We start from the raw sequence: 18260 nt of genomic DNA, 5'->3' as shown, positions 1-18260 counted from the left end.
TCTGAATTACTATTATGCACACTGTGAATCTGAGAATGTTCAGAAAAAAAAAAACCACGATCAGTGTAGATTCACACTGTGAATCTAAACTGTAAATATTTCAAATTTTAACATTCACAATGTGAAAAAGCTCCGATCAGTTCAGATTCACACTGTGAATCTGACTTATTATTATGCACACTGTGAATCTGACTTATTATTATGCACACTGTGAATCTGATGAGGTTCACAATGTGAATCTGAACAGGTTTACAATATGAATCTGAACAGGTTCACAATGTGAATCTGAACTGAAATACCGTTTGTTTTTTTAACATGAATATGAATCTATGTTTAAAAAGTACAAAAAATATGAATTTTGATATATTTATTAATTTTTTTTTTATAAAAAAATAGACCTTAACTTTTTTTATCAAAGAAAATGAAGTAAGTTTTTTTCGAAAAAAAAAAGTTCGTTTTTTATATATATCATCATGGATCTTTATGGAAATATGACCAAAAATCGTGAACAACGGTATATTCGGTTTTTTTTTCGATAAAAAACATAGCCTAAAAAAAATTTTAAACGAAAAAAAGTGGTGAGTTTTTTTTAAAGGGTGGATTTTTTGGTATAATCCGGTGTGCGGGCATCCAATGTAAAAGTGTACATCTATTTCCTTGGCCGTTGATCGTTATGATTTCCGACGCTTACGATTGGTTTCTTGGTTCATTGGTTAATTATGGTTCTCTATTGAACCTTACCTTTTATATATATATATATATATATATATATATATATATATATATATATATATATATATATATATATATATATAATGTTTGTTTAAGGAATATAAATATACATTTTGATAATAAATATATATGTGACGGTAAGTGTGCAAAGTAAGCATGCCAAGCAAAGTCTGGTCTATGTCTTACAAGTATCCTCCTCCATGTAATACAAAGCAAAGCAAGACACAATCATCTAGTTGGGCCCAGATAGGTCATGCGAACTGGGTCCGGGCTTGTAACATGGATCTGTCTTCCGGGTCCGCACCTTGGTCCGTCAGCTCCTACTATCGTCGTTCTTCCTGCGCCCATCGTCAATTAACAACCATGTGGTATAAAACGGTTACAACTATAGGAATGTGTTACAAGAGATGTAGAACTACATAGTTCACATGGGATTGGTCATTATTTTCTTCATTAAAAACTTTATGATCGGTATTCTTCCATATATTAGGTAGGTACAGTAATATAATACAATCTTGCTAACCTAGGAGTACAATTGGAAACAAATATCCACATGTGCCTACTTGTAGTTATCTTTTGCCACCATGGCTAGCAAGATCATCATCTACACCTCAATCTGTTCCATTGCCCGAAGGACATCACTAGCTGTAGGCCTGGCCTTAGGGTCATACTCAACACAGTGGAGAGCTAGTTCCATTATCTTGATCAATGAATTGCCATTGAAGGATGTTTCCTGAATGAGTTTCACGTCAAACACTTTAGCAGACCAATTTTCTTTTGGTACTGACCTCACCCAGGTCGGCAAATCAACTGAACGTTTTCTTCTCTTAGCAGACTCTCTACACAAAAGCTGTAACATTATAATTCCAAGGCTATATATGTCAACCTCTGTTGTGGCATTCACTAATCCACTGAACTCGGGTGCACAATTTTTTCGAACCCTTTGTCTTGTGGCTGGCAAAAGCTGTGAGAGACCAACATTAGCAATCACGGGATTATACTCCTCATCGAGTAATATCATACTCAACTTAAGGTCTCCATGAATTATTTTCTCTTGGGTGTGAAGGTAGAAGAGGCCTCTTGTGATTCCTATAATTATATTTATCCGCTGTGTCCACTCAAATGGAATTATAGATCCACGCTTATTCCGGGAAGCTGCAGATAGAAAAGTTAACTAATAAAAAACCCATGTTATTGATTTTCAGAGAATATTAGAAATATTTATGTATCAACTTACATTGTAAGAGAGACGCAACACTCCCATTAATCATAAATTTAAAGACACATAATGTCTCTCCTCTACCCCAGTAATAGGCCTTAACATCCAATACGTTCATGTGGCGAATCTTGCCAAGGGCAGAAACAGCAGTAGCAAAATTATTTTGGCTTAATTGAGTCAGTATGCGTTTAACAACAACTTGAGAACCATCTGAAAGATATGCTACATATGTTCTACAGTAAGGTTTTTCATTTAGAATCTTGGCAGATGCAGTAAGCAACTCGATTAGACTTAACTCAAACCCACCATCGAAATGAACCATTTGTCCACCAGATTCATAGTCTGCATCAACTATCGAAGACGCTAACACAACAGGTTTACTTATTGCCAAATAAGAAGATATTGAATTGATCAATTTCGGAACATCAGCTTTTAAGAAAGACAATGCTTTCATGCGCACTTTACCTTTTGCAGCAGAAGGATCCACCTTTTTTTGTAGAGACAACGCCAACTCAAGCTTTGCTACAACTTCAGCCATTGTTGGCCGTTTATTTGCATCAGTATGCAAGCATCTAACTGCAATGTTTGCAAACTCCTTCAAACATTTACTCGATATTCGCCTCCTCAATCTAGAATCAATAATCTTGGACAATTTTCCTTTTGTAATACGATCTTGAGCCCATTTTGCTAGACCCCATTGCTCTTCTTTAAGAGTTGTGTCCACAGCAGGCCTCCCACATAACACCTCTAACAGTACAACACCAAAAGCATAAACATCAGATTTACTTGTTAGTTTTTTCGTAAGGAAATAAGTTGGATCTAGATACCCGAATGTCCCTTTGACTCCTGTGGTAACAGAAGTATTGGTGGGGCCCACTTTTGCCAACCCAAAATCTGCGATTTTTGCAGCGTAATTGTCATCTAACAAGATATTGGATGTCTTCACATCACGATGTATGACTGCTAGTTTAGTTCCAGTGCCTGTGTGGAGGTAATCTAATCCACGAGCTGCACCTATACATATATTGAGACGCAAAAACCATGAAAGAGGAGTGGCACCTTTACGAAGACAACCTTCAAGTGTTCCCTTGGGCATATACTCGTAGACAAGAATCATCTCGTTTGCATCTTTACAATAACCAATCAAAGAAGCTAAGTTACAGTGCCTCAATTTAGAAAGCATCTCAACTTCAGCCCAGAATTCCAAGGCCCCTTGATTTGAATTGGAATGCAACCGTTTCATGGCTACAAGGACATATGTTTCTCCGATCTTGATGGAACCTTTATAAACCTTCCCATATCCACCTTGACCTACGACGGATTCCTCATCAAATCGATGGGTGGCTATCTGAATCTCTGTAAGGGAAAACTGGCGACATGGTTGTGTTTGCAAAGTTTGGTCGTGGGTATCTTCCATAGGAATAGGTTAATAATATGTTGTGAAGAAAATCAAAAGTTGCAACTACAAATGTTGGAGTCCAGAAAGTTTGCTTTGTAATTGCGTGATTTGACTTTATTGTTTCTCAAGCTGAATATGTTAGATAAAATATTGTGGATTGCACATTTGCACGATAGTTGACTTCAATATTGTAGGGTCGTTCTAGATAATGTTATTTATAGGAAACTATTGGAGAATTTTACCAATGAAAAAAGAGAAATATGTAATGACATCGTGTTTTCCCTCCGTTGAGGTTTATAATTGTTGTGGCTGATAATTAAAACAGTTATAAGGCTAGAAATTTTAGTTAAAGCACGAACAAAAAGTGTTCAAATGAATTTGTATTTGTTACTATATATTGTATTTCAGTGTATATTAGCCGATAGTTAGCCCTTTTGTAATCGCCCCATGTGCCTTGTATATGTTTATTGATTTCCATTCAATAATAGTATTATATAATGATTTCATGATCTTATAAATCCTTATAAAATCCTTCTATATAAAGGTGGTTAAATTAGTCAATTATTGCTTTAGGAAAATCAAAACTCTCATCATATTCCTCTAATTAAACTGATAAATAAATTAGGAAAATAAAGATATTAAAGAAAACAAAGATTTTGTTGGAATAAAACAAAATATGGTGAAATTTGGAGGAAACTTAAATTGAAGCTAAATGGATGTTTTTCAAGACGAAAGGTGGGCAAACCGCGCCTTGGCAATTTTGTTAGGGCTCCAGCCTGAAGAAAGCTTCTTGGCAATATAAAGCGGGCCTCGTTGACGTATCAAAAGTTATCTCTGTTTTTAACATGTCTGTGATTTGATCTCGTTTTTATTATCTCATCTCATAGTATTAAATATTTCTGAAAAGTCTTACGTAAGCTTTGCATCAAAAATTAATGTCATTATATTATGTAATAACTGTCAGTCAACAAAAGTTTTAGTAGCCAAATTGAATTTGTATTTATAAACAATATAAGTGGTTCTTTTAGAGATTTTTCATGTAACCATATTCCTTCTATTCACACACATGGCAACAAGAAAATAACCAAAAAAATACAGTATTAATAATAAAGCATTTCCTTTGAAATATAAATCTCGGTATTACCATAATGGATAGCGGTGACGTCCCTTCATGACCAGTATTTTTAACGAGGTTTTAAGCCTGCGCCTTGTGGTGGGAGTTTAAGCAAATAAAACTGTGATATAGCATTTGGGTGGGAGTTTAAGCCTGCGCCTTGTGGTGGGAGTTTAAGCAAAATAATGCTACAATTAGGTAGGTTTTTCAAAACAGAATGTTGTAGTATGAAGAAATGAAAGTAGGTACAATTACAATGTACTATCAGTTTTGTACCTATTAAGGCATTGTATTTTTTAAAAATCTACCCAATTATAGCGTACACCGTACAAAATTGAGAACCAATTAACATAAACAATAAGTAGAAAACAGTGCCACCTTGTCCTATAATGGAACACAATCGTAAGCAAATCATGATAAATTATTTAAACTCAATTAGCATAAACACAAAAAGCTTGTCTAACAGAATTATTTCATTCTTTGTTACCGCCCCAAGAGAAATTTGTCATTATTCGGTCATGAACTATGACTTCTTGCCCCTTGATTTCAACAACCACCTAATCCCATTTAAGAAAAAATGAGTGAATTCCTACAACGACCCTTCATTCAAGGTCCAACAGAAAGTGCACTGTTATAATTGGGTCGGTTTTCAAGAAAACTAAAAGTGCAAGGCTATAATGGGATACCTTACATAAAATACATGCAAATATGTTATAATTGGATTTTTTAGGATTCATACACCGTTCATTTGTTCCATGTCCAACAGAAAGTGGAATGCTATACTTGAGTATTTTTTTTTAAAAAGATTGGAAATACAATGTTATAATTGGTTAGTTTTTCAAAATCACAAAAAATTAATGACATTTGTTAGAAAAAAGAAAGAGGGGTACAAAATGTGCGAATAGGCCATAAATTAAGGGCTTTCATATCATGTTAGTATCAATATCTTCCTACTATCGTTATGCGGACTAATCCTTGTATTGCAGTCATACTTTTGAAAGTACGCGTCTTCCGGATCCCATAAATACAAATTCCGTAGAAATCGAAGTTGTCTCTATATGTCTGAAAGTTGGCGTCACTCTACCCACTCACTCTCAACATATCACTGTTACCGAGGACTAGAAGCATGTCATTCGTCCTCCGTAAATACTTGAGAATGTTCTTAACCACTGTCCAATGAGATTTACCGGGATTTCCCGGATAGCGACTGACCATGCTCAAAGCAAAGGACACATCAGGGCGGGAACATGTCATAGCGTACATGATCGACCCTACAGCCGAACCATAAGGTATCCAACTCATATCAACTATCTCTTCATTTGTACTAGGGATTTGAGTCTTAATCAATTTGGTATTGCTCTGGATAGGTAGCTCTCCATTCTTGGAACTTTCCATACTAAAACGCTTTAGTACCTTATCCAAGTATTTACTTTGACAAAGTCTAATTAGTCTTATCTCTCAATATTCTTATCCCGGGAATATAGGTTGTTTCTCCAAGGTCTTTCATGGGAAAACACTTTCTAAGCCAAGACTTTGTTGGGTTTGGAGAACTATAACACTCCTATGGTGCACATGCAACCCTAAATGCTTTGGATCTATGTTTTCTCTAAGTATACATGCATATGTTCAATTTTCCAAAGCATTGTTCTAACTGGCATACAAATTGTCAAATGAATAATACATCTAATTAGATGACATACCTTTTAGAAGGACTAGTAGTTCTTGACCTTTGAAAGCTTGAGCACCCCAAGTGTGATGCCTCTAATGGTTCACAAACACCAATATGAAAAAGGTGGCTTAAGAGAATAAGTTACTTAGCTCAAAAAGAAGGTGCAACCGATTTTGGTTCATGAGGGTTCTATTTATAGTGTTGCACATGCTAGGGTTACACTTTGTAAACCCTAATGACCCATAACTTTCCACATTCTCATGCTCCATGGATTTAACCTCCATGGACAATCCATGGATTATCTCATTGGATTAGCCCATATAAATAATCATTGATCATTGGCCCACACTACAAGAATCATTGATTTACATAATCAATCCTCATATATTTAATTAATCTCTTTTGACCACAAAATTAATTCCAAATTAATTATTGATCAATACTAATTAAATATTTAATATATTATACTTGTAATATATTAATAAACCATAAATAACCTTATTCTCTAAAGTCCATCCTATCAAATTGCATTGGTGAAGGCAACCCAAAAGGACCATGCTACAATCGGGTCAAGTACATCCCAGTTATAGTTATGTGCTTAGACACCAAATTCAACAGTCTCCCACTTGGATAAGTCTAATAACTATATTTTCCAATGTGACTTCCGGATCCAACTTAGCAATCGTAAGCTTTCAAAAGACGTTGTCAAACTCTGACCTAGTCAGTGACGCGTCCTTCAGATAAGGGATCATATACTGCTCTATTCTCAAGATATCTATGCGGACAAATACATGGAACATAGTCATACTTATTGTCCTGCAATTTGTTTCCCGATTTCCGATTCGTCTGACATAGAACTTAACTGAACACATCAATTTAGTTCTGACCGGGCCCGACACATAACAGAATCATCGAGGGGCCCAAGCTATCGCTTTTAATCCTCTTAGGATAAAAGGAACATATAAACTTCGACATTATATGCTTGTAGTAACTACTCATCAAATCATGCACAACGACACGTTTTATAACATCAAGTTACTGATGCGTTTTCATGCCATCAATGCACAACCAACTCATAGTCAACAACTCATATATCTTGGTTTGAAGATTATATGACATTATCGTCTCATAATTACTCGTGATAAATTTCATTAAGTAATTCAAGTGAGCGCGGGTTGAATCCAATACTCAAATCCTATTTTAGGAGCAATCATGAATGGTGTAGCAAACTTTTGCTATGTCTAACTCCTTAGAAAACCTACAAGCCAACTCATGACAATCTTTTTTCATACTTACTTCCAACGTATGATCGACGGTGGATAGTTTGAATAATAATAATAGCTATTATTCTAGAAGTCAAAACATGCAAAGCGAAACAATAGTAAATAATTGACACAAGACAGTATCTTTACTTATAAATAACACTCCTTTTATTCAATCATCAAATGTCAATTAAAATTTCGCTATTACAAGTTTCTATTTATCTAACTACTAAAACTAATATCGTCCGCTAGCCCAATGCCCCTTGCATGCTGCAAGTGCTTGACCCTAGTCAGTGCCTTTGTAAGGGGATCTGCTGGGTTGTCATCTGACGATATCCCCTTTACCACGAGGTGTCCTTCTTCTACTTGATGTCTTATGAAGTGGTACTTTCTGTCGATATGCCTGGATCTACCATGATCTCTCGGTTCCTTGGTTAAGGCAACCGCCCCTTCATTATCGCAAAAAATCTTCATAGGCTCCTTTATGGATGGAATGACTCCAAGGTCTCCAATGAAGGTTTTCAACCATATCACCTCCTTCGATGCTTCGCTTGCTGCTATGTACTCTGATTCGCACGTTGAATCATGTAACATCCCGAAATTCAGGTACAACTGCTTAACCCTTCTTTTTATTCAAAATGTCAAGTTTAGCCCGTAAGAGAATTGGTAGCAAATGAGTACGATGGGCGTACTCAAGAGTACGTTGCGCGTACTCATGCGCTTATTTTGGACGCGGACTCGCCTGAGTATGCTGGGCGTACCCAGGGTTACGCTGGGCGTAATGTGTCCAGGTGCAAACCCTAATTTCAGACTTGTTCCCTATATATTGGATGCTAAGGCTCATTTCTCAGCCTCCCTAGCAGTGAGTAAAACCCTAAAAGAGAACTTCCCATCGTCCTTAGTGAGTATGTGTGATTTTGGAGCTAAAAGTGCCTTGGGGTGTTAGTGAAGAAGAAGGAGAGGAGCTTGTGGAGGCTAGAGCTTGAAGTGCAAGTTTGGATCTGAGATCTACAGAGGAAGGAGCTGCTTTTAGAGGTATAAAGTTCAAAGCTTTCCTCTTCTTTTGGTTTGTTGTTGCATGGGCCATTTCTAGGGTTAAAAGTCCCAAAGATGGAGACTTTATGAGTGTAAGGTGCTCCATGGTCCAAGATCTGTCCCCTTTCAGTGATATTTATGTTTTAGATCCATAAAGTTTCTATCTTGGTCGTTGATATGAGGACATGCTAGAGTTTTGAGCTTTCTAGGGCTAGAAGTGGTATATTTTGGGTGTTAGTGACTTGTTCAGCCATGCAAAGGCTTAAAGTTATCGACTTTATGGATTAAGAGGCTTAGAAACGGTCAGATCTAAAAGTTGGACGAGAGTCTTAACTGATTAAGACCTCAAGAGCTAAGGGACTGAAACTGAGAGTTACGTGGGGCGTAATCTCAGTACGTGCAGCGTAAGGGGTCGCGCACCCCGTTTCTGTAAGGACGCCGGGTACGCCCAGCGTACGTGTTTGGTACGTGCAGCGTAACCTGGAGGGTTGACTTTTGTTGACTTTTAGGGTTTGGTCAACTTTAGGTCCTTTGAGCCATTGGAGGGGTAAAATGGTCTTTTACCCTTCTGAGAGTACTAAGAGGAGGAATAGTCTAGCCTTGAGAGATGTATTGATTTAGAGTGTATATTTCATATGATTAGGCGGGGGCTAGACCAGATTTTACAGAGTTCGAGCTTTACCGAGTTACCCAAGGTGAGTCTTCTCACTATACTTTACCTTGAGTAGGTAACCAGAGTTATGTGACAGAGTATCTTGTATGTTATGTATGTTATATGTTGCACTGCTATATTTCTATGTGATTTATGTTGTGCATGTTCTGAGTTTACAGAGTTAGGACCGGAAGGTCTACAGAGTTAGGACCCGAGGGTCCACAGAGTTAGGACCAGAGGGTCCACAGAGTTAGGACCAGAGGGTCCACAGAGTTAGGGCAAGAGGGCCCACAGAGTTATAGCCTCGAGTGGCTAATATGTGTTAGAGTGGTATTTTGGGGAACTCACTAAGCTTCGTGCTTACAGTGTTATGTGATATGTGTTGCAGGTTTTTCTCAGGATCACAGGACGGCACCGGCTCGATTGTACACACCAGAGAAGGAGTTATGTTTTGAGGATCCTGGAGTATTATTTAATTGAATATGGAGTTATGTTTGTAACTTAAAGAGCAAATGAGATTTTAATAGAAGGTGACATGAGAATTTATATGAGTTTAAATGAAATTTTTAGTTTGAAAAATCACGGTGTTCCAAGTTGGTATCAGAGCCTTGGTTTGAGGGATTCGGATGCGCCTTCGGGTAAATCTGGACTCAAACTGAGGATTGAGAACATTTTTCGAAGAAATGATTTTTCTAAAGTGAATAAGAGTTTCAAAGAGAAAACGAGAAAGATCAGTGTGTACAATCAGCCAGAGCCCGAACGGTGATTTCCCAAAATACCCTTACTTTGTGTTATGAAATGTTTATGAGATATTATGTATGCTAGAGATAGGCTAGGTATTTCATATTTTAGGACTAGAGTGGCCTGATTTGTGATGCCTTAGCCTAGTATTGTGGTTATCCGAGTTGTGCTTTCGAGTATATGTTGAGTAAGAGTATCCAGCAGGAATCCCAAGTAGAGAGGGATTCGAGTAGAGGAGTAATCTTGGAGAGATGCCTAGATGATTATTGTGGAGCTTATCGAGAGAATAGTTAGAACCCGTGAGGGGTAGAGTTGCAGAGTTCGGTGATATCTATGAGAATGAGCAGATCAAGTGGAGTTATCACCTAGAGTGAGTTCTATGTATTAGTCGATGCCCGAATGCTGCTTGCTTTGTACTTTGTGGGACCCTCGATGATGGGAGCCAGCTACTGAGTGAATATGACGATATTCAGGAGGTAGATGGCTGGCATCATTAGGAGTTCTTCAGCAGCTGATGGCGGAGAAGAGTGGGAATCTAGGAAGAGCCTAGGGAGAAACCTTAGTCAGATGAGTGCGCTGGCAGGGTAGAGTATTTCGCTGAGGAGCGAGCACGTGCGGCGGAATTGGTGAACGATAAGGTTGAGTAGCTACTTAGGAACTCTAGGATGGTCCGTGTGGAAAGTATGGGTAGATGTGGCAGGTAGTATGGGCCCGTACTACCGAAATCAGAGGACCCATACTCGATACAGGGAGTATTCTGAAGGTTCTAAGTAGCAGATTGAGGAGTGATGTTATGGTTCGAGTACCATACATCGGAGCAGATTGAGGAGTGATGTTATGGTTCGATTACCATACATCAGAGCAGATTGAGGACTGATGTTATGGTTCGAGTACCATACATCGGAACAGATTGAGGAGTGATGTTATGGTTCGATTACCATACATCGGAGCAGATTGAGGAGTGATGTTATGGTTCGAGTACCATATATCGGAGCAGATTGAGGAGTGATGTTATGGTTCGATTACCATACATCAGAGCAGATTGAGGAGTGATGTTATGGTTCGAGTACCATACATCGGAGCAGATTGAGGAGTGATGTTATGGTTCGATTACCATACATCGGAGCAGATTGAGGAGTAATGTTATGGTTCGAGTACCATACCTCGGAGTAGATTGAGGAGCGATGTTATGGTTCGATTACCATACATCGGAGCAGATTGAGGAGTGATGTCATGGTTCGAGTACCATGATTGATGGCAGATTGAGAGATGATGTCATGGTTCGAGTACCATGATTGGCGACAGATCGAGAGGTGATGTCATGGTTCGAGTACCATGATTGATAACAGATCGAGAGGTGATGTCATGGTTCGAGTACCATGATTGGTAACAGATCGAGAGGTGATGTCATGGATCGAGTACCATGATTGGTGGCAGATCGAGAGGTGATTTCGTGGTTCGAGTACCATGATTTGAGGCGGGTTGAGCAGAGAGGACATGGTTCGAGTACCATGAAATGTGGCGGTCAGTGCTTCTGGCCTTGCCGGTTATTCCGCAGCGATTATCTAGACCAAGGTCGGATGTGAATGAGTATGGGCCCAGAAGGCCAGGGAGAACGAGTTTTAGTGGAGCATCCCTTGATAGGGAAACCGAGTTAGCTCCAAGGGATTGTTGGTGATATGCCAGTGGAGTCGCAAGACTCAGAGATGAGTAGGGACGATGCGATATGGAGGGGTACGGTCTGAGCTGGAGAGCCGGAAGATAGTATATATGTCACTTTCCGTGACCTGAGTGGTGTCATTTCTGTTTTTGTGGGAGACGTAAGGGGTATTGAGATTTCGGTTTCTGAGTTGGGGTGAACCCTGTGGAATCACACTGATGGTGACTTTTCAATCAGAGTATCCGGCAGCGGGTCTGTCGTGATGGAATGGTATAGCTTGAGCAGGCTGACAGTCGAGACTGAAACGGCCAAGGATCAGGATACACCCTATTTGAGTATAATAGGGCAGGTGTTAGCTGCAGTGTTGGGTGATCAAGAGGGGTATATCAGGGCAGTGACTCCTATTGTTCTTGAGAGGTATAAGGAGTGGAAATGTGGTTTCTGCTCTTATGATAAGGGGCATGTTGGAACGTTGGGCAAGGAGTCAAGGATGAGGAGTATGATGGTTCATTATTTCCAGATCCAGGGTTAGTGATAACACTGGACTGTTGGGAGGTCCGGTGAGGGTATAGTGTGAGATCCCGAATGACTAGAGGCAGTCACGATGGTAAGTTCTGAAGGTTGCATATGAGATCCTGGTATTTGGAGTTGTTTAATCCTTGTCAGAGATATCATCAAGCGTTGCGTAGCACCTTGCATAATTAGGTGAAATGTTACTGGTGGAGACAGTCTGTGGGATAGAGTGTTGGTGCACTAATTGGTGATGGTTCGAACCCTAAGCGGTGAAGAACCGAGTATCTTATTCGAGAAATCCGCACCTGCTGCTAGAGTTACTGAGGTTCGGCCAGCGAATGTCGAGGCACCGAAGGCTCGCGGGAGAGCCTTCCAGTTGACAGCGGAGGAGGTCCGTGCATCGCCCGATGTTGGGACTGGTACTTTTCTGTGGGTTATGTACCTGCTTAGGTGATATTTGACTCGGGAGCGAGTCGATCATTTGTGTCAATAGTGTTTGGTCGACACATCAGTAGCCGACAAGAGGCGTTGAGTCGACCTCTACGAGTTTCCATAGCTGACGAGCGAGCGGAGTATGCTACGGAGGTGATTCGGGGATGTATACTCGAGATCTTCGGTGTTGAGTTCCCGATAAATCTGGTCCTGATAGCGATGGTGGACGTATGAGTTATGAGGGGCATGGATTGGTTGAGCCGATTAGGGGCTGTCATAGACTGCGAGCGACAGTGGGTGACGATACGAGACCCCAGTGGGGGAGTACTTACGGAGTACGGCAAGGGTACCCGATGTGGATCGGCGTTTTGTTCAGCCGCCAGAGCGAGACAGAGATTGCAGCAAGGCTGCAGCGGGTATGTGACCTATGTGATGGACACACAAGAGGCCGCTGGGAGGCCAAATTCGATGGATGACGTTCCGATAGTGCCTGAGTTCCCGGATGTTTTCCCGAGGAGTTGTCGGGTGTCCTTCCGAGAGGCAAGTAGAGTTCCGCATCGAGTTGGTTCTGGGGGCAGCGCCTATCGCCAAGGCGCCTTATCACCTTGCGCCGCCAGAGACGCAATAGTTATCCTCGCAGCTTCAGGAGCTGTTGGGGAAGGGTGTTGTGATGCTATGGGGAGCCGTAGTACTCACCAGTCAGAGAGAGAGTGTTGTGATGCTACGGGGAGCCGTAGTACTCACCCGTCAGAGAGAGAGTGTTGGGATACTACGGGAAGCCGTAATACTCAGAGGTTGTTGTGATGCTACGGGGAGCTATAGTACTCACCAGTCAGAGAGAGAGTGTTGTGATACTACGGGAAGTCGTAGTACTCAGAGGTTGTTGTGATGCTATGGGGAGCCGTAGTACTCACTAGTCAGAGAGAGGGTGTTGTGATGCTACGGGGAGCCGTAGTACTCACCAGTCAGAGAGAGGGCGTTGTGATGCTATGGGGAGCCATAGTACTCGCTAGTCAGAACAGGGCATTGTGATGCTACGGGGAGCCGTAGTACTCACTAGTCAGTGGGAGGTTGTGGTGATGTTATGGGGAGCCGTAATACGCACTAGTTAGCAAGAAGTTGTTATGAGGAAGCCTTCTTGATCAAAGTATGAGAACCGGAGGGTTTTAGGCTTGAAAAGCCCTACGCATGAGTTTTGGGAGCCTGGTGGTCGGACCAGGGGTGAGACCGGGGTCTCCTCAATGATTAGGAATCATTATATTCTGAGTAAGTGTGGACATCCAATCCGAAGGGATTGGATAAGTGAAGTACGCATGGGCTGCGGGTCACAAGCTATGAGTTGAATGGGTCATTGGAACGAGCGATTCCAACTACGGGTCGGACTAAGCTCTTGAGTTGAGTTGAGTCCTGGTGGTGTGTTGAATAGACCGGACCGGAGGGTCCAACGATATAGACCGGAGCGAAGGGTCCAACGATGAGCATTAGATGATAGAGGTCGGGGTTGAGTCAATCTCCAGTTGGGACACGTATTTACCCTTGGCTGAGTTTTCCTATAACAACAGCCATCATCCGAGCATTGGTATGCCACCCTTTGAGCTGTTGTATGGGAGGAGGTGTCGGACTCCCATTTGCTGGGGTGAGGTCGGGCAGTGTGTGATGGTTAGTACAGAGATAGTACTTCAGACGACTGAGCATATTCAGCAGGTCAGACTGAGGTTGTTGACCGCTCAGAGTCGCCAGAAGAGTTATGCGGACAGGCGTCACTCGGAGCTCGAGTTTCAAGTTGGTGATTTAGTACTCCTGAAGGTATCTCCTTGGAAGGGAGTGATCCGATTCAGGAAGAGGGGTAAGTTGGGGCCTCGGTATATTGGTCTGTTTAGGGTGATTACAAGAGTAGGCAGGGTAGCATATCGATTGGAGCTACCTGCGGAGCTGAGCCGGATTCACGATACCTTCCACGTATCCCAGTTGAGGAAGTGTATAGCCGACGAGTCGGCAGTGGTACCACTGGAGGATATTCAGGTGGATGCGAGCCTGAATTATGCCGAAAGGCCAGTCGCGATTACGGATCGGAAGATCAAGGTTCTGAGGAACAAGGAGGTGCCTCTGGTTCAGATCCAGTGGCAACATCGGAGAGGGTCCGAGCTGACTTGGGAGCTAGAGTCAGAGGTGCGAGAGCAGCACCCGGAGTTGTTTACAGCATGAGACTTCGAGGGCGAAGTCTGGTTCTAGTGGGGGAGAATTGCAACATCCCGAAATTCAGGTACAATTGCTTAACCCTTCTTTTTATTCAAAATGTCAAGTTTAGCCCGTAAGAGAATTGGTAGCAAATGAGTACGATGGGCGTACTCAAGAGTACGTTGCGCGTACTCATGCGCTTATTTTGGACGCGGACTCGCCTGAGTACGCTGGGCGTACCCAGGGTTACGCTGGGCGTAATGTGTCCAGGTGCAAACCCTAATTTCAGACTTGTGCCCTATATATTGGATGCTAAGGCTCATTTCTCAGCCTCCCTAGCAGTGAGTAAAACCCTAAGAGAGAACTTCCCATCGTCCTTAGTGAGTATGTGTGATTTTGGAGCTAAAAGTGCCTTGGGGTGTTAGTGAAGAAGAAGGAGAGGAGCTTGTGGAGGCTAGAGCTTGAAGTGCAAGTTTGGATCTGAGATCTACAGAGGAAGGAGCTGCTTTTAGAGGTATAAAGTTCAAAGCTTTCCTCTTCTTTTGGTTTGTTGTTGCATGGGCCATTTCTAGGGTTAAAAGTCCCAAAGGTGGAGACTTTATGAGTGTAAGGTGCTCCATGGTCCAAGATCTGTCCCCTTTCAGTGATATTTATGTTTTAGATCCATAAAGTTTCTATCTTGGTCGTTGATATGAGGACATGTTAGAGTTTTGAGCTTTCTAGGGCTAGAAGTGGTATATTTTGGGTGTTAGTGACTTGTTCAGCCATGCAAAGGCTTAAAGTTATCGACTTTATGGATTAAGAGGCTTAGAAACGGTCAGATCTAAAAGTTGGACGAGAGTCTTAACTGATTAAGACCTCAAGAGCTAAGGGACTGAAACTGAGAGTTACGTGGGGCGTAATCTCAGTACGCGCAGCGTAAGGGGTCGCGCACCCCGTTTCTGTGAGGACGTCGGGTACGCCCAGCGTACGTGTTTGGTACGCGCAGCGTAACCTGGAGGGTTGACTTTTGTTGACTTTTAGGGTTTGGTCAACTTTAGGGCCTTTGAGCCATGGGAGGGGTAAAATGGTCTTTTACCCTTCTGAGAGTACTAAGAGGAGGAATAGTCTAGCCTTGAGAGATGTATTGATTTAGAGTGTATATTTCATATGATTAGGCGGGGGCTAGACCAGATTTTACAGAGTTCGAGCTTTACCGAGTTACCCGATGTGAGTCTTCTCACTATACTTTACCTTGAGTAGGTAACCAGAGTTATGTGACAGAGTATCTTGTATGTTATGTATGTTATATGTTGCACTGCTATATTTCTATGTGATTTATGTTGTGCATGTTCTGAGTTTATAGAGTTAGGACCGGAAGGTCTACAGAGTTAGGACCCGAGGGTCCACAGAGTTAGGACCAGAGGGTCCACAGAGTTAGGACCAGAGGGTCCACAGAGTTAGGGCAAGAGGGCCCACAGAGTTATAGCCTCGAGTGGCTAATATGTGTTAGAGTGGTATTTTGGGGAACTCACTAAGCTTCGTGCTTACAGTGTTATGTGATATGTGTTGCAGGTTTTTCTCAGGATCACAGGACGGCACCGGCTCGATTGTACACACCAGAGAAAGAGTTATGTTTTGAGGATCCTGGAGTATTATTTAATTGAATATGGAGTTATGTTTGTAACTTAAAGAGCAAATGAGATTTTAATAGAAGGTGACATGAGAATTTATATGAGTTTAAATGAAATTTTTAGTTTGAAAAATCACGGTGTTACAAATCAGCTATAGTCTCCTGCTTGGAACTTTTCCATGTCACTGCTCCTCTATTCAGGGTAAACACCCAGCCCGACTGAGAGCGGAAATTATCTATGTCGGTTTGAAAGCTGGCATCACTATATCTTGTCACTCTCAAGTCATCACTCCCTCCGAGTGTAAGGACCCAGTCCTTAGTCCTCCGCGGGTACTTAAGAATGTTCTTAACCGCAGTCAAATAAGCTTTACCAGGATTCCCTTGATATCTGCTGACCATGCTCAAAGCAAAGGCCACATCAGGGCGAGTACATGTCGTAGCATACATGATCGAGCCAACTGCGTAAGCATATGGGATTCGACTCATTTCTGTTATCTAAGCCTCTGTACTCGTACTCTGAGTCTTACTCAGTTTGGTATTGCATTATATAGGTAAGTCGCCTTTCTTGGACTCCTCCATGCTGAAACGTTTCAATACCTTGTCCAAGTAGATAGTGTGACTAAGTCCTATTAGTCTTTTACTCCTGTCTCTCAATATACTTATCCCTAGGATATAAGCAGCTTTTCTGAGGTCCTTCATAGCGAAACACTTCCCAATCCAGGACTTAATTAACCTCCTGCAAGGTTAGGATGTCGTTTCTTATGAGCAGTATGTCATCTACATACAATACTAGAAATCTCACTATACTCCCACTAACTTTGACATATACACATGACTCATCCTCGCTTCTCGAAAATCAAAACTCTTTGACTTTCTCATCAAAACAATGATTCCATCTGCGAGATGCTTGTTTTAATCCATAAATGGATTTCTCAAGCTTACACACTTTATTAGGGTACTTTGCATTAACAAATCCCTCTGGCTGACTCATGTAAACATCTTCATCCAACTTTCCATTAAGGAAAGCGATTTTGACATCTATTTGCCATATTTCATAGTCATGAAATGCAGCTATGGCTAGCATAACCCTTATAGATTTAATCTTTGCTATTGGTGAGAAGGTCTCATCATAGTCAACTCCCGGAGTTTGAGAAAAGCCATTCGCAACCACTCGTGCTTTATATGTGTGTACTTTCCAATCCATGTCGGTCTTCTTCTTGATGATCCATTTGCACCCGACTGTCTTACGACCCGATACATTGTCAACCAAATTCCAAACATGATTGTCATACATGGACTGAATCTCGCTGTCCATAGCCTCTTTCCATTTAGCAGACTCGGGGCCTGCCATGGCTTCCTTGTAGTTATTAGGTTCATCCAAATTTACCAATGTGCTATCACTGATAAACGTATCACCTTCAGTATTAATATGGAAACCATAAAACTCAGGTGTATTTCTAACTCTACTGGAACGCCTCAGAGGTAAGGACTCATCAATTGGATCAGCTGGAGTTTCCTCCTCAGGTTGATTGCTAGTGGTTGAGGTTCCTTCACCGCTTGACTCTTGAAGTTCTTCAAGGTCAATTTTCCTCCCACTGTTTCCTTGGCCTATGAGTTCTCTCTCACGAAAGAATCTTCTCCTCGCAACGAAGACAACATTGTCACTCGGTCTGTAGAAAAGATATCTAAAGGATTTATGTGGTTAACCGATGAAAATACATCGCTCACTTTAAGGTTCGAGCTTGTCGTGAGTTTCTTTTCTCACAAAATCCTCGCAACCCCAAAATTTGATATGGTCTAATGACGGAGCTTTCCTCATCCACATCTCGTGAGGTGTTTTGGAAACCTTTTTGGTAGGGACTAGATTAAGGATATGGGCGGCAATCTCTAAGGCATACCCCGAGAAAGAGATAGGTAACGAAGCTCGACTCATCATGGAACGAACCATGTCTAGCAAGGTTCTATTGCGCCTCTCAGCCACACCATTAAGCTGTAGTGTCCTTGGTGGCGTCAATTGTGAAACAATTCCACATTCCTTAAGA

The 18260-nt window shown here is 41.5% G+C and overlaps 1 protein-coding gene across 1 annotated transcript; it reads right to left on the bottom strand.

The window, feature by feature from the left end:
- Positions 1-1166: 1166 nt before the first annotated feature.
- LOC145123502 (uncharacterized) lies at positions 1167-3453 on the bottom strand. The gene is made up of 2 exons (XM_079058711.1): positions 1970-3453; positions 1167-1887 (listed from the first exon to the last, which is right to left on the bottom strand). Exons 1-2 carry the CDS (start codon positions 3366-3368, stop codon positions 1337-1339), a joined length of 1950 nt encoding a protein of 649 aa, XP_078914837.1. The 5' UTR covers positions 3369-3453; the 3' UTR covers positions 1167-1336.
- Positions 3454-18260: the final 14807 nt, after the last annotated feature.

The sequence above is a fragment of the Lactuca virosa genome, chromosome 7, assembly GCF_052849685.1.
Source record: "Lactuca virosa cultivar CGN04683 chromosome 7, Lactuca_virosa_CGN04683_v6, whole genome shotgun sequence".
Lineage (NCBI taxonomy): Eukaryota > Viridiplantae > Streptophyta > Magnoliopsida > Asterales > Asteraceae > Lactuca > Lactuca virosa.
This window is presented reverse-complemented; position numbering and strand designations above follow the sequence as displayed.